The sequence below is a fragment of the Mizuhopecten yessoensis genome, unplaced genomic scaffold (genome assembly GCF_002113885.1).
Source record: "Mizuhopecten yessoensis strain PY_sf001 unplaced genomic scaffold, ASM211388v2 scaffold4927, whole genome shotgun sequence".
In the NCBI taxonomy this organism is placed as follows: Eukaryota; Metazoa; Mollusca; class Bivalvia; order Pectinida; family Pectinidae; genus Mizuhopecten; species Mizuhopecten yessoensis.
In genome coordinates, this window is record NW_018405791.1 from 58,081 (window position 1) to 83,016 (window position 24,936).

Genomic DNA, 24,936 nt, shown 5'->3' on the forward strand with positions numbered 1-24,936 from the left:
AAATTACTCTAAGGCGCATGAAAAATATTTTTTACTAAATATTGCACTTTTTTACAGACCATTATTGCTGGGCTTCTGTGCATTGGTGACGACTTACAGTATAAGACGTTACATCAACTTTACCGTAGATGAGGAGAAAACAATCCGGGAACATATCTTATATCGAAAAGAAAAATCCTGGAGTCAGATCAAATACAACCTGACAGGCAATCCTGTCAATCACATAGCTTTTATAAAGGTACCAAAGGCTGCCAGTACAACGGTCCAGAATATCTTTTTACGTTATGGGGATGAAAAGAATCTCAATTTTGCTTTATCAACGGGCCATGGTGGGGGTGGGGGTGAATTGACATCACAATTCTTCTTTCCTCCACCAAAAAACAGAAGATATGATATATCGTCTACGCATGTAAAATAGAATAAAACAGACTTTAGCACAGCTCTACCTACCGATACAACGTATATAGGAATCGTAAGGGAACCATTTAGCCATTTTAGATCGTTGATCAAATTTAGACGTCCCAAATTCGTGCTAGATATGCCAGGGGAAAATCCCGTTTTGGAATATTTGTCTAGATTTGAAAAATACAGTTACAAAACGAAAAATATTTTTAAATGGTGGATTCTAATGGCACGTTACTTCGGGTTTACCGATGACTTAATTTTGACGATGGATCAAATTCTGATCCAGAAATATTTACCCAAACTGGATGAGGAAATGGACATCGTTTTAGTGTTTGAATATCTTGAAGAATCCATAGTATTGATGCGACGAATCTTAAACTGGGACCTCAGATATGTTTTACATGGTAAACTTCGCGTTAATAAGGTGGAGGATAATCGATTAAAGTTTGGGACGAATGTTGAAAAACTACATAAAAGCTGTTGTCAATTAGATTATCAACTTTATGAATTTTTTGTTCAAAAATTGAAAGAAAAATTAAAAGACCAGCCACCCGATTTTTATGATGAACTGGCCTACTTCAGAAGAACTAGAATGAAGTATGAAGACTTCTGTTTGTCCTCAATTTCTAATGACGACAACAACGCCAGTATTACATTTGAAGGCAGTGCATGGAATCGACCATTCGTCATCACATGGGAGCATTGTAAGAAACTGTATATTCACGACGTGACGTTTTTAGTTATGTTAAAAGAAAAACAACATGCAGGGTCTCCATAGTGATGTTACTAAATGTTTGAGAATTTCATGTCATTTCATTTTGTCTGAATTGTCAGCGGCTGGATTAAAATTGTTTGATGTTAAACGTTGATTGGTCATTCGAGACAAATCTGTTACATTTATGAGATGTACCCAATCCACCGCTACAGATTTTTCTGAGGACAATCAGGGCCACGTAAAATAGATAAATTAATAATAAATGTCGTTTTTCGTGTTACTAACTCGAGAGGTTGACTAAAAAATGTATTCTCGCTACTATCACTCGAAATTTCGACCTACTAAATCGGGATTAAAAATGCACTGGACAAAGGCCTCTAATTACGCGTACCTCACTTTGGGACGGTGTACGTGTACATAGTTATGATTAATGTTTCATTTAATAAAAGATTTAAACAGTGTTTTAAAAATATCATATTTTCATTGTTCTTATGTAAAACATCAATCCCATGTGTATATATTATTTCAATATACGTGACAACTTAAGGAGAAAAAGTTGAGTATATTGTTGGTGCAAACACGACTTGTACACGTGTATTTGTTGTCGCCTTCGGTCTCTCGCGGGGAAATATGTTGGGTTTTTTTGTGTGTGATGTGGTGGTTTGTATGTTTGAATATGCTCAATAGGGTGAATTGCGGTTTTGTTGTCGCTGCCCGAGTTCACATGGATTTCCCCTTTGTTCATATTTTGCCCTAGTTTTGTCGATTTGAGTTCAAGTTGTGGTTTTGTTGACACTTAGGTATTCTCTTGTCTTTTTACACTAAAATGTGTCTGTAATATATACCTAATAAATAGCGCCGCACTTTGACTAAATTAAGAATAAATAGCTGATATAAAGATAAATTAAAAAGAAATTATCAAAATTGTATTGTATAAAATCTTGCCGTTGTGTAACTGAAAACTGGCCAATTGAGTAGCTTTGGTTGAAGGAAAGGCTTTCTGAAAAGCACCATCTGACAAGAATCTTGTATGAGGTTCTTTGAAGCCTTTCAATGCTTGCTCCATTCAACGTATCCGGCATTCTACCTTTCAAATCGTTAGCTACAGTATAATCTATATAAAGAAACCACCAGCCTGAAGAAAATATTCTAATTCATCTGAGAAGTAAACTTTGGATTGGTAAATCATGATAATTTGCGAAAGTTTAACTTCAATAAACCGTTCGCAAATTTCTCATTTGCATATGAAACCCACATGGGGATTGTTTATGACGTGAATGACTTCGACTTGATTATTCATGACGTCACGAAGAATATAATTAAATAGCCTGTCCCCAAAAGGTCAGCGCAATTCCGCCTAACTTTAAATGTTCCTGACGTCACCAATCCTAAGTAGAGTGACCCAGAATTAGAAAAAAAATGTAACAATTATCTTTAAATCGTCCTTTCTGTTTGTTGGTCTTGGCTGATATGAATAAGAATGGGGATAAACCTACTATATTTTGAGAAAGTATAATCACATTATATACCACCGAAAATTTCAAAAAAAAAACAGTAGGGTTATCCCCTAATTTAAATGGCGTTGTTCGCCATATAGAAATATTTAATGCTCGACTTGTAACACTAGATAATTGGTTTTCTGAAACAGGGCTAAATCTTCTCTGGCCCGTTTTATTGTCTGATCTTGTCTGTAAGTTAATGTCAATGTCAATTAGATTATTACTTCGTTATGTTCTAAGAACTTTTCTCTAGCGACAACACTGTTAACATAATCTAACGTTTGATTCAAAACTGCAGAAAATCCCCAGAAATTATTATAATTTTTTTTACAGTTGTATCTGAAATGGATTTTAACAGTCTGGATTATCTTGATTAGTGCCGTAAATAAATATAAATATTTTCCTGTTACATCGGTGTCAGCAAAGAGTTAGGAAAAGTCTCTATAAACATTTTGAGCAAAACAACTATACAAATGTACCACGTGAATGAAATTTAAATGACTTGAATAACTGGTATAACTCTGGTCATATTCTGTATTTCCTTGATCATGTGTTTAAACCTAATTGTGGGTGTTTTGCATCTTTCCTCGTCTATCGGCCGCCAAATATCTGTCATATCGCAGAATGTACAAAGTTACGAAGTTATGACTAATACCTCTAAAATATCCTACACGTTTAAAAATGGGGATGATAACATAACATTCAAACTGTGCGGCTATCCAGATTTTCGCTTTACAATGTATATCAGGCAATTAATAAAAGTCTGAACTCAAATATAGGTTAGTATATGGAAGGAAACGTAATTGATGTGGACACACAATATAATGTTGTCTAGAGAGTTTAGTTCCCTGAAACCGAAGTTTACTGCTTCCTTTCTAAACAAGTTAAACATGCTTAAGCACTATCATTGCATATTCAACGAGTCAGTTATACATGCTTGTTAATACGGATAACTGTAAAGTTCTAAACTATAGTATACGTAGATAAGAAATATATTTATAATAACCAAATATATGTTATATATTTGCAAATTACTCTAAAGCGTTTTACAAGACATGAAAAATAGTATTCCTACAGTGAAAGTAGAAAATACTACTAAATATAGTAGTTAATAAAACGCATACAAAACAGATCTAAGTGCAAATCAGATCTTAATCCAAATAAAAGTTTACACTAAATAATGCATTATTTTACAGATCATTGTTGCTGGGCTTCTGTGCATTGGTGACGACTTACAGTATAAGACGTTACATCAACTTTACCGTAGATGAGGAGAAAACAATCCGGGAACATATCTTATATCGAAAAGAAGAATCCTGGAGTCAGATCAAATACAACCTGACAGGCAATCCTGTCAATCACATAGCTTTTATAAAGGTACCAAAGGCTGCCAGTACAACGGTCCAGAATATCTTTTTACGTTATGGGGATGAAACAAATCTCATTTTTGCTCTACCAAGGGGCCGTTTTGGGGGTGGCGATAAGTTGACATCACAATTCTTCTTTCCTCCACCAAAAAACAGAAGATATGATATATCGTGTGCGCATGTAATATACAATAGAGCAGACTTTAGCAGGGCTCTACCTACCGATACAAAATATATAGGAATCGTAAGGGAGCCGTTCAGCCATTTTCGATCCATGATCAGATTTGTGCATCCCAAATCCGTGCTAGATATGCCAGGAGAAAATCCCGTTTTGGAATATTTGTCGAGATTTGATAAATACAGGAACAAAACGAGCATTTCTGATATATTTTGCAATAAAATGGCACGTTACTTTGGGTTTACCGATGACTTAATTTTGAAGATGGATCAACCTCAGATCCGGAAGTATTTACTCAAACTGGATGAGGAAATGGACATCATATTACTATTTGAATATCTTGATGAATCTATAGTATTGATGCGTCGAATCTTAAACTGGGATCTCAGACATGTTTTATACGGTAAACTTAGGGTTAACAAGGTGGAAGATAATCGCCTAAAATTTGGAACAGACGTTGAAAAACTACATAAAAGTTATTCACAGTTAGATTATCAACTATATGATTTTTTTGCTCAAAAATTGAAAGAAAAAATAAAAGACCAGCCACCCGATTTTTATGATGAACTGGCCTACTTCAGAAAAACTAGAATGAAGTATGACAATTTCTGTTTGTTCTCAATTTCTAATGACGATAACAATGCCAGTATTACATTTGAAGGCAGTGCATGGAATCGACCATTCGTCATCACATGGGAACATTGTAAGAAACTGTATATTCACTGCGTAACGTTTTTAGATATGTTGATTGAAAAACAACCTGTAGGGTCTCCAGAGTGATGTTGTTGTATGGTTGAGAATTTCACATGTCACATGCTTATTTCATTTAGTCTTAATTGACAGGAGTTGGGGAAACATTTTTGATGGTAGACGTTGATTGGATTAAACATGACGTGCAAACAATACAAGCACTTTTTATTTGTTTTAATAGGATTAAATTTGATAAATTAATTTATTTGTTTATTGTGATCTTTTATTATTTTATAAACCTGTGAGAATATGAACATGCTATCTTAAATCAATACTATAACACTGATGTTAGTGATTGATTCTCTGAAACCATAATACACGCGTAGATTAGTGCACTTTTATCGCCGAGCGGAACGAGACGATTTACTTTCTTTGTTTAATGCTTTAGCATTTTATCCTCAAAGCCGTCTTTTTTCTGAGGGTAATTAATTGGAAAACATAGTATTGCCAATCAAAATGTGTCACTGGGCAAAATTTAGTGGGTGGGACATTTGGATGGGGTTTGGGTGGCTGTGAGGGTGGGGAATAGGATTGCGACCCTCTGGATCCCTATCTGATATGAGATACATGTAGTAAACATATCTTTCACATCTGTGTGCTATAGTAAATATATCTATAAAACATGTGTGTGATTGTAAAACATATGTTTAACCTGTTTTCCAGAGTAAAAGCATAAATAGATATCTCGGAATTTAAAGTTCGGAAATCGAAAGGAAAAAACAAATTTTGTACGTAACACTTTTGCTTGTCACGAAACGAGTACGTTGATTTTTTTTGTTTTGATTTAAACATGTTTTATTTGCAAATATACATATGGGATCAGACACAAGTTTAAAAACTTATAATCCGTCTTTTCCCATAAAACATACATGATAAAATATACATATGACCGCAAATTACTAAGGAAATACAATGATGATGAAAAATGTCAAAACTTACCTAAAAGATAAAATTTACAAAATACAGATCGTATTATATAGTGACTGTACCCGCATGGCTGTATAAAATAAAATGCATGTCCATATAACAATAGAGTGTTACATATATATAATTCATGGTCATGTATATAATAGAGTGCTATATATATAATACATGTCCATATAACAATGGAGTGCTATATATATAATGCATGTTTAAATGCTTACTGGTCGATTGATGACACGATAGATTTATAATGCCTAAAAAGGTTCAATTTATGATATAGTGAGTATAAGTGATGTACATGTGTACAAACATTTAATAATACAATAACCAACATAATAGTTAACATTGTGATGACCAATTGACACAGTAGACCGCACACCGCTTGACACATACTGGATCTCTCTACACATATTGCACCGCACCATGTAATGTCTATACTTTTGTCGGGTATGTTCCACACCATAGTTCCTGCTTGTTGTAATTCCGAGCTTGGGCTCCCTGCTGTTGTGGATGCGATCCACTGTGTCGGCGTAGTACCTCATTGCTAAGTATGACTGGTTAGTTGAATAAGATTTATATTAGTCGAAACGTTTGGAATGTCTAATAAAGTTTTGGACTAATGAAAAAAGAGTGCAGTTTTCATTCTCAGAAAACATGTCAGAACCGAACAGCAGCAGATCTGCAGATAATTCATTTAGATTTAAATAATTCGTAAGTTTATGTTTCAAGATATTTATAGAAATAACAAAATAAGGGACATTCTAACAAATACTGTTCTACATTTTCTATGGCATGAAAACATCTACATTAGGGCGACTGAATCAAATTAATACGTTTAAGATCGGCACTTAAGGAACTACATTTATACCTTTATCGTGTACGTAGGATATTTAACTTTCGGTCACCAGAGGAATAAAACTTAGGAGCACATGCTCCCTTCAAAGAAATTTTATGTCTAAATGTAGAAATTGTATCACATGATCGGGTTTGAACATCAATATTATTCCAAAGTTTTATTGCATCAGGTATACATGATCATTCAAATAAAGTTAGTCTTATTCTTGGAATTGCATAATTATTTTGATTTCGCAAATTATAATTGCTAACAGTATGTACTGGATTAGGAATACTGTTCTGTAAATAGCAAGGGGTAAGGTTATTATGTATTTTGTAAATTAATGTAAGTTTCCTGGATTTTCGACGATTGCTTAATGTTTCCCACCCAGTCTCATAATATAAACTTTGTCGACTGGTGAAAATAGGAAGCCCAGTCACAATTCTGGCAGCCTCTAACTGTAATTTCTCTAATTTATCTGAATTAATAATATTACATTCATCCCATACTTCACAAGCATATTCCAAAAGGGACCTTATGAAAACAATGTGCAATCTCGACAAAGTATCTCTATTTAAAATAAATTTAAATTTCCGTAATACTGATATGTGTTTTGAGGCTGATTTGACAATATTATTTACATGTTCTGTCCAGCTGCAGGTTTCATTTAATGTTACCCCGAGATGTTTGTGATCAGCTGAAATTTGCAATGTGTTATTAAATATTAAATTGATATTGAATTGAGTGCTAGAACAATGAAAAAGCATTACATCTGTTTTAGAGGGATTAAAATTTATATTCTATTTGTCAGCCCAGTCTTCAATTACAGCTAAGTCATGATTCATTACATGCTCTATTCGTATTGCATTGGTAGAAGAAAAAGATAGAGATGTGTCATCAGCAAACATTCTTGCAAGTGAAAGTAAATTGTCTGTAATGTCGTTAATGAATATCAAAATTAACAGAGGACCAAGGACAGAACCTTGTGGAACTCATGCATTTAAATGGCCAATAGAAGAAGAAGAATTGCCTAAAATAACCTGTTGTTTTCTGTCCAGAAGTTAGTCTTGGATCCAGGATAGGATGGTTCCTTTTATACCATAAGCATGTCATTTTATTAAAAGACCCCTGTGCCACACGCTATCAAAGGTTTTTGATATATCAAAGAAAGTCATACAGGTTTGCTGTTTATTTTCTAATGTTGGAAATATATATTATGATATATTTCGATTAACTGATAAACAGTCGAGTGCCCTTTAACAAATCCAGGTTGATATTTATATAGTAAATTATTATCTATTAAATAATTATGGCGGTATTTATGTACAACTCTTTCAAATAACTTACCTGCAGAGCTTAATAATTCCTGTTGCCTTGTTCAATTTCAAGGTTTTAAGAATATCAAGAATATCAGTTCTGGTAAATGTATTTCTTTAACTTTAAACTTTTTCAAGGAGTGGTTACTTTTGTTTTTACGAAATAAATTATGTAATCTGTTTCTTTTTTTTAATTTCAAGTCGGAGTTCGGATGTAAACCAAGATTTGTCGTTTTTCCTAATAGTTACATGTTTCATTGGAATACTGGCTTTGGCAAACTCTAAAAACATGGACGTAAATAGTTCACAGACCTCATCTAGACTAGAAGCAGTGTTTAAAACAACGTTCCATGGAAAAGATTTAATCAAATTATTAAATGAAACAAAATTGGCATCTTTATAAACCCAAACATTACGTTTTAAAGTATTAGATATGGTTTGTGGTAGTTCTAATACAGCGACAGTGTGGCGGAATGGTCACTAATTTCATTGTCGACAGGTAAAACTGATGATTCAACTACTTTAACATTATCACTAACGAGAACGAGGTCGATCAATGTACTAGTGTTTACAGTTACACGTGTAGGCTCGGTAATTACATTGCTGAGATTAAAAAGCATGACAATATCGTGGAGTTTACTATTCGTTACAGTGAGACAATCAACATCAATATCTCCATGTATAACTTCATCAGTGCTGATAGACAATGCACTATCAATAGAATTTTGAAAATAATCCCAAAATCTAACACTTGATATGCCCGGGGGAGATAAACTGTACATAATAATATAGTCGTCTGTTCTGTTATTAGTTCTAACCATATAACTTCACCAATGTTAAATTCCACATATCGCCTTCTATTGAAGTGTATTTCATTAGATACATAGACCATGACGCCGCCTCCGTAGCGGTTTCTGTCAAGTCGTATAGGTCCATAAAACCCTTCTTTAGTTTTTGAATTTTCATAATTAGTGTCTAGATGAGTTTCAGTAATAGATATTACTTGATATTCATGGGCTAAGCATTCCATATAAGATATTTTTTTGCGAACACTTCTGCTATTTAAATGAAACAATGATATCTCCCTGTTACCTTCCGGACCTGGATTCGTTTCAATATCATTACAAAGAAAGAGTATAAGAAGAAGAATAAGTACTATATTAGTGCTAGGCACTATCGACTGGAGTGTTAGAAGGACATAAGTCAAGATGTAAGCCTTCATTATAGCAGACAATAAAAACTCTATGCTAAGCAATGAAAAGTAATTATGATTATTATACAATTTTTTTGAGTATGTTTGAACAGAATAGCATTTTATATAGTGTAGCCCTATTGCCGCCCTATACATAGATATATCAATGAACATCAAGGTACACAACAAACCACGACATTGGGCGGCAAATACTATTGACTACCAGTACATATATAGTAATCAGACATGCTTGGGCACACATAGTGAAACTGTAATGAAAAAAGACAACATAACAAAAAAGAAGGAATATACAAAGACATTCAACTTAATTGATAAGTTAACACACGAGGAGATTTACAGTAATGACAAATTAATCTTACTGACGATCTGGTCCACAGAGGAGATATACTGTAATCATAAATTAATCTTACTGAAGATCTGGTCCACAGATGAGATATAGAGTAATGATGAATTAATCTTACTGACGATCAGGTCCACAGAGGAGATATACTGGAATGATAAATTAATCTTCCTGACAATCTGGTCCGCAGAGGAGATATACTGGAATGATAAATTAATCTTAATGACAATCTGGTCCACGGAGGAGATATACTGTAATCATAAATTAATCTTACTGAAGATCTGGTCCACAGAGGCGATATAGAGTAATGATAAATTAATCTTACTGACGATCTGGTCCATAGAGCCATACTGAATAATGACGCGGTATGCTATATATACTCTTACCATATTGAATAATGACACAGCATACATATTTGTATACTGATACCATACTGAATGCTGACACGTTATACATACTGTTACCTTACTGAATTATGACACGGTATGCATACTGTTACCATACTAAATGATTACACTGTATACATATTGTTACCATACTGTATAATGACACGGTGTACGTACTGTTACCATACTGAATTATGACACGGTATACATACTGTTACCATATTGAATACTGAATGCTGACACGTTATGCATCCTGTTCCCTTCCTGAATTATGACAAGGTATGCATACTGTTACCATACTAAATGATTACACTGTATACATATTGTTTCCATACTGAATAATGACACGGTATACATACTGTTACCATACTGAATGATTACACTGTATACATATTGTTACCATACTATATAATGACACGGTGTACATACTGTTATCATACTGAATTATGACACGGTATACATACTGTTACCATACTGAATAATGACCCGGTATACATATTGTTACCATTCTGAATAATGACACGGTGTACATACTGTTACCATACTGATTTATGACACGGTATACATCCTGTTACCATACTGAATAATGACACGGTATACATACTGTTACCTTACTGAATTATGACACGGTATACATACTGTTACCATACTGAATGATTACACTGTAAACATATTGTTACCATACTGAATAATGACACGGTGTACATACTGTTATCATACTGAATTATGAGACGGTATACATACTGTTACCATACTGAATAATGACACGGTGTACAAACGGTTACCATACTGATTTATGACATGGGATACATATTGTTACCATTCTGAATAACGACACGGTGTACATACTGTTACCATATTGAATAACGACATGGTATACAAACTGGTATGATACTGAATAATGACACGGTATACATACTGTTACCATCCTGAATAATGACCCGGTATCCATATTGTTACCATTCTGAATAATGCCACGGTGTACATACTGTTGCCATACTGAATTATGACACGGTGTACATAGTGTTACCATACTGAATTATGACACGGTATACATATTGTTTCCATACTGAATAATGACCCGTTATACATACTGTTACAATACTGAATAATGACACGGTGTACATACTGTTACCATACTGATTTATGACATGGTATACATATTGTTACCATATTGAATAACGACATGGTATACAAACTGTTATGATACTGAATAATGACACGGTATAAATACTGTTACCAAACTGAATAATGCCACGGTATACATATTGTTTCCATACTGAATAATGACACGGTATACATACTGTTATCATACTGAATAATGACACGGTATACATATTGTTTCCATACTGAATAATGACACGGTATACATACTGTTACCATATTGAATAATGACATGGTATACATACTGTTACCATACTGAATTGGTGCGGGAGATAAACAAAGGTATACCGTTATTTTCTGTCGAACGACTGGTTTTCAAGTTTCAAAATAGAAATTCTGGAAAATATTTCAGAACTTTCAGTCTTTATTGTGTTAACCGTTTTGAATCTCTGTGCCAGGTACGTGTTGGTTGCGTATTGGATTTGTTTAAACAAAATTGGTCGTAACACTGTTCAAGATTTCAAACAATTAAGCCGTATAGGGAAATTGAATCTTAACAGTTCACAAAATGTGTGCTTTTTATAAACAAAATATCATTGGTATAACTGAAAATGAAGTAAAGCTGTATCGGACAAACATCTCATCTCTCTTTTTTTACCCAGTAAACAACACGTAAGTACTTATATTACCTATCTCATTGCCAAAACACCACGAGGGAAAACAAAAACACGTCCATTATCTATCGACAGCCTAAAAGGTTTAGTATGAAATGAAAAAAGTACTTAACACTTAACGAAACCATGTCCTCAGGGAATCTTGATTGGCATACATGTTCTCTATAGCTGTATATTCAGTCACGTGACGCGATTGATATCTGTATCAAAAATCAAAGCATCAATTGTTTTCACAGCAGAGATCAATCTTGGATGTTGCTCATGGATTGGACCAACATCTATATTGCGTAGCGTACTAATATGTCTGCATCACCACAACATCATCAACCAAACAAGGCCACGATTTTTACTTGAACCATGCACTATAAAATAGGTCGAAGGTAAGTCAAATTTTGTTTCGTTTCTTTGTGGGTTTTTTTATCAGCATTTACCTATCATTAACGAAATAAAGTAGTCTCACAGCATAGTCAAGTCTGGGATGTTGTACATGGACATGGATTGACCTTATATGGCTGCATCACAACATTATCAACCAAATAAACCCATTATTTGTACTCGAGCAATGAATTATAAAATATGTCGGAGGTAAGACAAACTTTGTTTCGTTTCGGTCTGTTTTTACCAGCATCTAAATTTATTGATAATGAAATGGTGCAATAATAACAAATACACATGTACAAGAACATATAATATATATGCATTATAAACTTCCTACACTTCCATAAACACACGCATAACACATTATCCGGTTAATGATGGACCAACATGTCATCCATACTAACATTACATGATTACTTCACAGTTGGTAGCTATTGAAGGAGTTGCATCTTAGTCTAAATGTGTTAAAGTTAAAGAAATACAGATATTTTAGTGAGATTGATTAGATAATATTCCAAATAAACTGAGCTAGTAGACACTTAAAGTACAGTTTAAAGTGTACCCTGAACGAAAATATAAATGAATATATTATCATTCTAAATGATCGAAAAACAAAAATGCCACTGGGGGCAGAGGGCGGGGCCCCAATAGGGGAAATAGAGATAAATGTGTTAAAAGCTTTTTCCTTCTGTAAAAATTAAAGCATCATCACCAAATTTGTTATAAATCATCTGTAGGCAAATGGAATTACGTTTTATATAAATGGAGGGTGTGTCCCCTCATGCTTCAAGGATTGTCTCAATGATCCAGACCCACGTCTGGAGACTGCCTTCTTGAAATGAGTAAGTAAATAAAGGAAAAAACCACGAAGTTTACACAAAGTATAACCATGCAAACGTGTTAAACAGAAAATTATCTGAAATCAGTGACGAACCTGTGCGTGTGAAGGAAAGGATATAACTGCCCACCCGAGCCAGCAACACCCTGGAGGAGTTCAGATTAGTATATGACATAGATTCCCGTTTGTATGAAACTATTCACAACCCAAGTTCGGGTATCTAAACCTTCTCCAAGCATATTTCTCTTATGTAGAGTCTTTTATAGAAAATCAGCTGGAAAGGTACCACATCTGAATTCCGAGTTGATGAAACCGGCAACAATTGTGCGGAAGCCCGATTACCTTCACTGTTTCGTTATAGTTCTATATAAATACAAAATAACATTATTTAGTGCTCTTGCATTAGGGAAGAATGACACAATTTGTTTTCCCTCGATAAATCATGTTTCGATTAGGCTTGACCCATGTGAATACGGGTACAGGGGGTACGGGGTTAACATAAAGTTGGGTTGTCTGTCCATGTATCTTTCTGTCCATCTGTCTACAGACAAAACGAATATGAATAAAAACATGAATTTGAGGTATTTCTCCAATTTATGGAGGAATGCTCCTTTGTTTAATAAAATGTGGTTCACACTTGCCCTCCTTAAGTACTGCACCAATGTTAATGACACTTTCCCTTTGATGAGGTTACGCCCCTTTTGAAGCACTGTTTGCACAATTAAAGAACATGTTCTTCACAAAATCAATAATACTTGGTATATAAAATGCTTACATTGGGGAAACATAAATATTCGAGAATATAAAACTGAGCTAGCTCCCGAATTTATCGAGTACATCTCTTCGTTTAGCTACTCGTTCTAAAGTAACGTATTGATTTGATTGATTCTTATTACACAGAACCCTAACAACAAAATTTAACAATAGGAGTAAACCTTCCCTATTTTTGGAGTTAAGCCCATTTGTTTAAAATTGTTCTCGATAAAAATCCTACAGTTCTTTGAGCAAGCTTCTGCCTTGGCAACAGTTTTAGTTTGAAAATTGTTGAGATCCCCACCCAAATATCAGGAAGAGACAGTCATGATGCATGATGACTAAATTTCTGGATCGAATCATGGAAGGGTTGTGATCTCAATACTTTGACCACATCTGTGCTCGCTTGGCATTAAAGGATGAATACACTTTTATACTAGCCCGATGGCTATGCTGATCCCTTAGGATTCCGACTCTTGGTCATAAATGTGCATGGAGACGTAGAGACAACCAGCCATTTTTGTAATTGGTGGTCATGAGGATATGGATACACATAGGATACGAAAAGTACTTTCAGGGTTCAGCCCCGACCCTTAGGTCTTAGTCCAGGTTGATAACACTGAAAAACAGCTGTTGATAGGACATTAAACAATACTAAACCAAACCAATCTATTGGAGATTCCAACCATATATCCAGATTTAAACCATACACCCAACTATGTGACTGCCTGGCATAAAGAAACAAACACAGCCCTGGATGTACTCTTCGGTCTAGCCCCATAATTAATTGCCTTTTAACAAAAACAAATTGAAAGGCATAAAAGGAAAAAGGTTATAACTCTTTAAACGCCTCTGTCCTCCCCTTTAAGACTTAACCTGGCAACTAATGGTCACTGTGATGTGTAGACGAATGTTTCACTTCAATTCAATAGTACTTAAATGTAGTTATTTGATTACTTGGTGGCAATATCGCAAAACTAACAAAGGAAGGGATCAGCCTGTCTGCCTATATATTTCTTTTTATAGTTAATAAAATAATATTGTTGTTGCAGAAACGGAAAATATTGTATATATTTTATGTTTTGGTTAATTGTTACAGTATACCAATTGTAATAATAATAATAATAATAATAGTCTTTATATCAACTTGATGTTATATTGAGTCAAAGACTTGTCTTACATTTGGTCAAGCATGTTAAAATGTACACTATTTACAACAAAGTTACAACAATTATAAAACAGCATAGAATATGTGTAAAATAAATATACATGTACAAAATATCACAGTAAAAGCTAACCTTGTCCAGTTTAGATAATAAGGAGCAAATGGTTTAGCATCATCACAGACTTGGTGATTTAAAACTTTGTAATCCTAAAACATAAATTACTACTAATAATAATAATTCGAGGTTCCTATATCCCGCTTTATCACAATCTAGTCCGTAGGTCGTCTCAAAGCGGTTTACACATTATTATTCGTGGTTATAGGGCCTTTGGAACCAGCCATGATCTAACTAAATTCCCTGGTGAACATACAGCCGGTGCTACCATTTCGGCGCTCACAGCTAGCATTCTATAAGTCTAGCACTGCCAAACCACGTACTCATTTACAGTTGAGTAGACTGGAAAAGGCGGAATAAAGTATATTGCTCAAAGACACAACACAGTACCATGCCGTGACTCGAACCCGCAACCTTTCGGTCTCGATCCCGGCGTCCTACCACACCACGCTTGCATGTCACACAAGTGTTACATCAGGTTAAATCACTATAATAGTCGAATATACATACAATGCTAATATAGCAAAAAGTAAATTTAAAAAGAATATTCACTAAGTAGTGTGCCTAAAAAGTGGCAATGCAGTCGATGTGCTCAAAGTATTCTTTTAATAGAATGTTATAAAATTGTTTCTTAAAGTAACTAGTCTTGCCCAAAACACTCCAGTGGTTGGAGGTCATTCTACCCATTGGTCAGTTTGAGTCTTCTCCTCAACATATATATATATATTTGTATAAATTAAGATAATAAGAATAATGTTGAATATATGATTGTGAGATTGTACGTATAAAAATGTTTGGTACATTTCTTAAACGATAACACACTTTTGCAGTGTTGCACATATGAAGGTATATTATTACAAATGTAAGGACCTTGATTTGAAAATGCCCTTTTAAAAAATATTTGTTTAACAATTTTGTATATATCATTCATTTTGAGTAGAGGATCTAGTAGCTCTTAATTGGATGTCTGTGGTTAAAGTAAAGTTATAAAAGTAATTAGGAGCCATGTGGTTTAGGATTTTGTACATACGAATAGCATGGTTGTAAGATATTCGTTTTTTGAAAGGCAGCCACTTGAGTTTGTTGAACATTTCCTTGAAAAGTGTAAACAATCGCATATCAATATAACTCTGGCGGTTTTTTTCAAGTTTTGCAATTTTTGGGAGGCATTTCCCCAAACATTTCAACAGTAATCAAAGTGAAGATTTGTAAAACAATTGTAAAATATGACATAGATGACTTGGCTAAATCAATCAAAAAGACGTATTTATTAAAATATTTATTTGTGTTAAACAGCCATCTATTGTTACTCGAAGAAGTTTTTCGTTATTTACATGGCTATTGTCTTTTCTGTGTTTATACGCATTTTGTTGTCATTACACCATTTCTGAATTTTATTCGCATCTTCGATTAAGTTGGTATTAATAATATCAACATATCATCGGAATACATATTCATTGATGCGTTGTATGTGGCAAGGGGTAAATCATTATATGATGAACAATAAAGTCCATAGTATTTATCCCTGAAGACACCGACTGCGATTGGTTGAGGATCACTTAAGGCGTTTTTGAAGTCAACTCTCTGAAAACGATCTTTGATATACATTGTAGCTTGTAAAAAATATCAAAGCTGAAAATAAGATAATAATGTCCAAACCTTTCTAACAATTCAACGAGCCCGTTCTACAATCGTAATATAGATAACTATATAATTCAAAATTCTTAAAATGTTACCAGAACATTGTACTACGTATTACGTACAGAACGTAGCCGTCATCGTTTACACGGACGAATGTTCTGTTTTGCATATTCTTATTATTGGGCTTCTGTGTATTGGTTACAATGTTTAAGACGTTACATCAACTTTACAGAAGATGTGGAAGAAACAATCTGGAACAACAATTTAAATCGAAAAGAAGAATACCCGAGTCAGAACCCATACCACATGACAGGCAATCCTGTCAGCATGTATCTTTTATTAAGGTACCAAAGACCGCTAGTACCACGGTTCAGAATATCTTTTTACATTATTGGGATGAAACAAATCTCATTTTTGCTCGGCCAAGAAGGAGTGGAGGAGGGGAATCATTAACATCAAGTGACTTTTTCCCACCACCAAAAAAACAGAACTTATGATATAACTTGTGCGCACGTGAGATACAACAGAGAAGAATTTACCAGAGCTCTACCTACCGACACAACGTATATAGAAATCGTGTGGGTGCCGTTCAGCAATTTCCGATCCTACATCAGATTTATTCGTCCTAAGGGCGTGCTTAATATACCACTAGAAAATCAGGTATTTGAGTGTATAATCTTGATTTTATGGTTTTTCTGCAGCTGAAAAATGATGATTATTTTTGTCTCTCATAAATGAAATTTTCTCCCATCTTCATTCTGTCGCCAAGTCACAGCCAGTTCGCAGAATGTACTCAGATATTACTCGCGCTATATCAAAGTTGTTACAAAAGAAAACTAATACTGACCTCCGAGGTAAAAAGTAAAAGGAAAGAAAGGTTGTTATCAAAAAGCACGTGTATATGAGAAGAAAAAATTAAAATACCCCAAAAAGTTTCGATGGCTAGCTGGTCGCTAAAACGATCAAACACCGGAAATGTCTAACCGAAAGTTATTATAAGTCAAAGGTCAATCTAAAATATCATAGAGTTCGAATAAAAGGGGATTCGATCCTTTACAATGCCATTCTTCATACAAAACTACAAAACTGCAGGAACGCTTACGTTCTCTTGATGCGTGCCTTCTTTTCGAGAAAAGGCTTACGTCGATATAAATGTTTGGCTGTAAATTGTTCATACTTCGTTAAAATCAAAGCTGGGGCCTCGGTTTTCCGGAGATGAAGACTGTGGACGGGTATTGTTGTCGCCTTAGGTCTCTGGCGGTGGTTTTATTGTGTGTGTGTGATGTGGGGGTTTGTATGTTTGAATATGCTCAATGAGTGAATTGCGGTTTTGTTGTCGCTGCCCGGGTTCTCATGGATATTCCATTTGTTCATATTTTACCCTAGTTTTGTCGATTTGAGTTTAAGCTGTGGTTTTGTTGTCGCTGCCCGGGTTCTCATGGATCTCCCCTTTGTTCATATTTTGCCCTTGTTTTGTCGATTTGAGTTCAAGTTGAGTAGCTATTGTTGATGGAACAAATAACATAATTTCCAAAAAGGCTTTCTGAAATGCACCATCTGACAAGATTCTTGTTTGAGCCTCTTTCTAGCCTTTCAATGATTGCTTCTTGTAACGTATCCGGCATTCTACCTTTCAAATCGTTAGCTAAAGTATAATCTATAAAAAGAAACTACAAGCATGAAAAAAATATTCTAATTCATCTGAGAAGTTAACTTTGGATTGGTAAATCATGATAATTTGCAACAGTATATCTTCAATATACCATTCGCAAATTTCTAATTTGGATATGAAACCCGCATGGGGATTGTTTATGACGTGCATGACCCAGACTTGATTATTCATGACGTCATGAAGGAAATGATTAAATAGCGTGACCCCAAAAGGTCAGCGCAATTCCGCCTTACATTGAATATTCATGACGTCACCAATCCTAAGTAGAGTGACCCAGAATTTGAAGAAATATGTAAAAAATATCTTAAAATCGTCGTTTCTGTGTGTTGGTCTTGTGGCTGATATGAATTAGAATGGGGATAAACCTACTATATTTTGAGACAGTATAATTACGTTATACAGCCGAAAATGTCAAAATACAGTAGGGTTACTCCCTAATTTAAATGGTGTTGTTCGCCATATCCAAATACTCAGATTCTTGTTATAAAGAATAGTTCATTCTCCAAGGAGATCCTACTTTCCTTATTCTATATGATTTTAAACAGGAACCAATTGATCTGATTTCCAACACGTTTAATGCTCGACTTGTAACACTAGATAATTGGTTTTCTGAAACAGGGCTAAATCTTCTCTGGCCCGTTTTATTGTCTGATCTTGTCTGTAAGTTATTGTCAATGTCAATTAGATTATTACTTCGTTATGTTCTAAGAGCTTTTCTCTAGCGACAACACTGTTAACATAATCTAACGTTTGATTCAAAACTGCAGAAAATCCCCAGAAATTATTATAATATTTTCAGTTGTGTCAGAAATGGATTTTAAATCTGGATTAACTTGATTAGTGCCGTAAATAAATATAAATATTTTTCTTTTACATTGGTGTCAGCAAAGAGTTAGGAAAAGTCTCTATAAACTTTTGTTTTAGAGCAGAACAATATCAGGCAATGAATAAAAAGTCCGAACTAAATTATATGTTGACATATTTAAAGAAATCAGACACATAATCTAATGTTGTCTAGAGAGTTTAGTTCCCCGAAACTGAAGTTAACTGCTTCCTTTCTTAACACGTTCAACATGCTTCCGCATTAACAGTTCAACGAGTCCGTCGTACATGCCTCTTAATACGGATAACTGTAAAGTTATAAACTCACAAATCGTGCTAGCATTCTGTACCCATAGTATGTGCAGATAATACAAATATTTGTAATGTCCAGATATATGTTATTTGTAAATTACTCTAAGGCGCATGAAAAATATTTTTTACTAAATATTGCACTTTTTTACAGATCATTATTGCTGGGGTTCTGTGCATTGGTGACGACTTACAGTTTAAGGCGTTACATCAACTTTACCGTAGATGAGGAGGAAACAATCCGGGAACATATCTTATATCGAAAAGAAGGATCCTGGAGTCAGACCAAATACAACCTGACAGGCAATCCTGTCAATCACATAGCTTTTATAAAGGTACCAAAGGCTGCCAGTACAACGGTTCAGAATATCTTTTTACGTTATGGGGATGAACAGAATCTCAATTTTGCTTTACCAAGGGGCCGCGGTGGGGCCGGTGGTGAATTGACATCACAATTCTTCTTTCCTCCACCAAAAAACAGAAGATATGATATATCGTGTACGCATGTAAAATACAATAGAACACACTTTAGCAGAGCTCTACCTACCGATACAACGTATATAGGAATCGTAAGGGAACCATTTAGCCATTTTAGATCGTTGATCAAATTTACGCGTCCCAAATTCGTGCTAGATATGCCAGGAGAAAATCCAGTTTTGGAATATTTGTCTAGATTTGAAAAATACAGGAACAAAACAAAAATTACTTATAAAGGGTGGAATCTAATGGCACGTTACTTCGGGTTTACCGATGACTTAATTTTGACGATGGATCAAATTCTGATCCAGAAATATTTACTCAAACTGGATGAGGAAATGGGTATCGTTTTAGTGTTTGAATATCTTGAAGAATCCATAGTATTGATGCGACGAATCTTAAACTGGGACCTCAAATATGTTTTACATGGTAAACTTCGCGTTAATAAGGTGGAGGATAATCGATTAAAGTTTGGAACGAATGTTGAAAAACTACATAAAAGCTGTTATCAGTTAGATTATCAACTTTATGAATTTTTTGTTCAAAAATTGAAAGAAAAATTAAAAGACCAGCCACCCGATTTTTATGATGAACTGGCCTACTTCAGAAGAACTAGAATGAAGTATGAAGACTTCTGTTTGTCCTCAATTTCTAATGACGACAACAACGCCAGTATTACATTTGAAGGCAGTGCATGGAATCGACCATTCGTCATCACATGGGAGCATTGTAAGAAACTGTATATTCACGACGTGACGTTTTTAGCTATGTTAAAAGAAAAACAACATGCAGGGTCTCCATAGTGATGTTACTAAATGTTTGAGAATTTCACGTCATTTCATTTTGTCTGAATTGTCAGCGGCTGGATTAAAATTGTTTGATGTTAAACGTTGATTGGTCATTCGAGACAAATCTGTTACATTTATGAGATGTACCCAATCCACCGCTACACATTTTTCTGAGGACAATCAGGGCCACGTAAAATAGATAAATTAATAATAAATGTCGTTTTTTCGTGTTACTAACTCGAGAGGTTGACTAAAAAATGTATTCTCGCTACAATCATTCGAAATTTCGACCTACTAAATCGGGATTAAAAATGCACTGGACAAAGGCCTCTAATTACGCGTACCTCACTTTGGGACGGTGTACGTGTACATAGTTATGATTAATGTTTCATTTAATAAAAGATTAAAACAGTGTTTCAAAAATATTATATTTTCATTGTTCTTATGTAAAACATCAATCCCATGTGTATATATTACTTCAATATACGTGACAACTTAAGGAGAAAAAGTTGAGAATATTGTTGGTGCAAACACGACTTGTACACTTGTAATTTGTTAAGTTATGTTTCGCCTTATATGTAAAGTATAGTGAAATTATGTTGTAATTTAACTTTTGATATAATAATTTTGAAGGAATTTTATCATTTTTAAACATTGTTTGTGAAGTTAGACAACTGTAAAGGTCATTTTTAATCTATATGAGAAAGGTTATGTTTATTTTGAAGGGCGACAACTCTACTCGGGATTACAATTGTTCTGAAATAAAATAAAATCAAGGGAACTGTATTTTTTCTTTTTCATTCCCCCCCCCCCCTTTTTTTTCTTAAGAAACGACGTGTCTTGGCTGAATTTGTCCTCAGATCATTACGTTTATCCATACAATTTTTAACACACCATGTTGCGGAGCCATTTTTATCTACGTGGAAGATTACTGCCTCAGGCTTGAGACTAATTACGCAAAGATAAACACAATGTTTTATAAAGGAAAACCTGTTCAATTGTTCTTATATTTTTAATTAATTAAATTTTATATAATTTCGTGGTTTTCATATACTAGCCTATTTCAAGGACATTATATTTCATTGATTTCTGATTTTCCCCAATCTACATCATACCATATTTATGTTTTTGGTGGGGATTTAATTTTGTGGGTTTTGTTATCCACGAAATAAACGAAATGTAATGCCTATATGATTTTACAGTACATTCCAAGTTTTCAAAAGATTGGATTTCTAAATCCGTTAGTTTTTTCCCACATTACTTAATGCAGGACACCCGACAGTTGGTCAATATTGTTATGACTACTTGTATTATCGACATGCTGGTACAAACTGAGTGTTCCATTTTACCAGGACATACTCCAGAGAAGTAGTGAAGGTAAGTGAACGTTACCCTTGAATTTAAATGGATTATCGTGTACAATTCTACGGATATTTCTAAAGTACAGTAAAACACGTACGACACTATAATCTGATGACTGGTTAAACACGTACAACACTATAATCTGATGACTGGTTAAACATGTACGACACTATAATCTGATGACTGGTAACACACGAGGACACTATAATTTGATGACTGGTAACACACGTACGACACTATAATCTGATGACTGGTAACATTCGAGAACACTATAATCTGATGACTGGTAACACACAAGGACACTATAATCTGATGACTGGTAACACACGTACGACACTATAATATGATGACTGGTAACACACGAGGACACTATATGACTGGTAACACACGTAGGACACTATAATCTGTTGACTGGTAACACACGAGGACACTATAATCTGATGACTGGTTAAACACGTACAACACTATAATCTGATGACTGGTTAAACATGTACGACACTATAATCTGATGACTGGTAACACACGTAGGACACTATAATCTGATGACTGGTAACCCACGTACGAAACTATAATCGGATGACTGGTAACACAAGTACGACACTATAATCTGATGACTGGTAACACACGTAGAACACTATAATCTGATGACTGGTAACACACGTAGGAAACTATAATCTGATGACTGGTAACACACGAGGACACTATAATCTGATGACTGGTAACACACGTAGGACGCTATAATCTGATGACTGGTAACACACGTAGGACGCTATAATCTGATGACTGGTAACACACGTACGACACTGGTAACACACGTAGGAAACTATAATCTGATGACTGGTAACACACGTAGGACACTTTAATCTGATGACTGGTAACACTCGTAAGACACTATAATTTGATGACTGGTAACACACGTACGACACTACTGGTAACACACGTAGGACACTTTAATCTGATGACTGGTAACACTCGTAAGACACTATAATTTGATGACTGGTAACACACGTACGACGCTATAATCTGATGACTGGTAACACACGTGTACGTAGGACACTATAATCTGATGACTGGTTTAACACGTAGGACACATAATCTGATGACTGGTAGCACACGAGGACACGATAATCTGATGACTGGTAACACACGTAAGACACTATAATCTGATGACTGGTAACAAACGTAGGACACTATAATCTGATGACTGGTACCACACGAGGACACTATAATCTGATGACTGGTAAAACACGTACGACACTATAATCTGATGACTGGGAACACACGTAGGACACTATAATCTGATGTCTGGTAACACACGTACGACACTATAATATGATGACTGGTTTAACACGTAGGACACTATAATCTGATGACTGGGAACACACGTAGGACACTATAATCTGATGACTAGTAACACACGTAGGACACTATAATCTGATGATTGGTAACACACGTACGACACTATAATCTTATGACTGGTAACACACGAGGACACTATAATCTGATGACTGGTTAAACATGTACCACACTATAATCTGATGTCTGGTAACACCCGTACGACACTATAATCTGATGCCTGGTAACACACGAGGACACTATAATCTGATGACTGGTTAAACACGTACAACACTATAATCTGAAGAGTGGTTTAACACGTAGGACACTATAATCTGATGACTAGTAACACACGTAGGACACTATAATCTGATGTCTGGTAACACACGTACGCCACTATAATCTGATGACTGGTAACACACGGAGGACACTATAATCTGATGACTAGTAACACACGTAGGACACTATAATCTGATGTCTGGTAACACCCGTACGACACTATAATCTGATGACTGGGAACACACGTAGGACACTATAATCTGATGTCTGGTAACACACGTACGACACTATAATATGATGACTGGTAACACACGTGTACGTAGGACACTATAATCTGATGACTGGGAACACACGTAGGACACTATAATCTGATGTCTGGTAACACACGTACGACACTATAATATGATGACTGGTTTAACACGTAGGACACTATAATCTGATGACTGGTAGCACACGAGGACACTATAATCTGATGACTGGTAACACACGTAGGACGCTATAATCTGGTGTCTGGTAACACACGTACGACACTATAATATCTGATGACTGGTAACACACGGAGGACACTATAATCTGATGTCTGGTAACACGCGTACGACACTATAATCTGATGACGGGTAACACACGTAGGACACGATAATCTGATGACTGGTAACACGCGTACGACACTATAATCTGATTACTGGTAACACACGTGTACGTACGACACTATAATCTGATTACTGGTAACACACGTAGGACACTAGAATCTGATGACTGGGAACACACGTGTACGTAGGACACTATAATCTGATGACTTGTAACACACGTAGGACACTATATTCTGATGACTGGTAACACACGAGGACACTATAATTTGATGACTGGTAACACACGTAAGACACTATAATCTGATGACGGGTAACACACGTAGGACACTATATTCTGATGACTGGTAACACACGTCTACGTAGGACACTATAATCTGACGACTGGTAACACACGTACGACATTATAATCTGATGACTGGTAACTCACGTAGGACACTATAATCTGACGACTGGTAACACACGTACGACATTATAATCTGATGACTGGTAACTCACGTAGGACACTATAATCTGACGACTGGTAACACACGTACGACACTCTATAATCTGATGACTGGTAACTCACGTAGGACACTATAATCTGATGATTGGTAACACACGTACGACACTATAATATCTGATGACTGGTAACACAAGTACGACACTATAATCTGATGAATGGTAACACACGTGTACGTAGGTCACTATAATCTGATGACTGGTTTAA

General features: G+C 35.1%; 1 protein-coding gene across 1 annotated transcript; it reads left to right on the top strand.

Annotated features, from left to right (window-relative positions):
• Positions 1–670: 670 nt before the first annotated feature.
• LOC110450023 (galactose-3-O-sulfotransferase 2-like) lies at positions 671–5,083 on the top strand. Its single transcript, XM_021497228.1, has 2 exons — positions 671–1,119; positions 3,816–5,083. The coding sequence occupies exons 1-2, from the start codon at positions 671–673 to the stop codon at positions 4,942–4,944; spliced, it is 1,578 nt and encodes a 525-aa protein (XP_021352903.1). The 3' UTR covers positions 4,945–5,083.
• Positions 5,084–24,936: the final 19,853 nt, after the last annotated feature.

Coding starts and splice junctions, on each gene's coding strand:
- LOC110450023 (XM_021497228.1), top strand. CDS start 671: ATGGATCAAATTCTGATCCAGAAATATTTACCCAAACTGGATGAGGAA. Junction 1,120..3,815: donor TGGGAGCATTGTAAGAAACT/GTATATTCACGA, acceptor ATTATTTTACAG/ATCATTGTTGCTGGGCTTCT.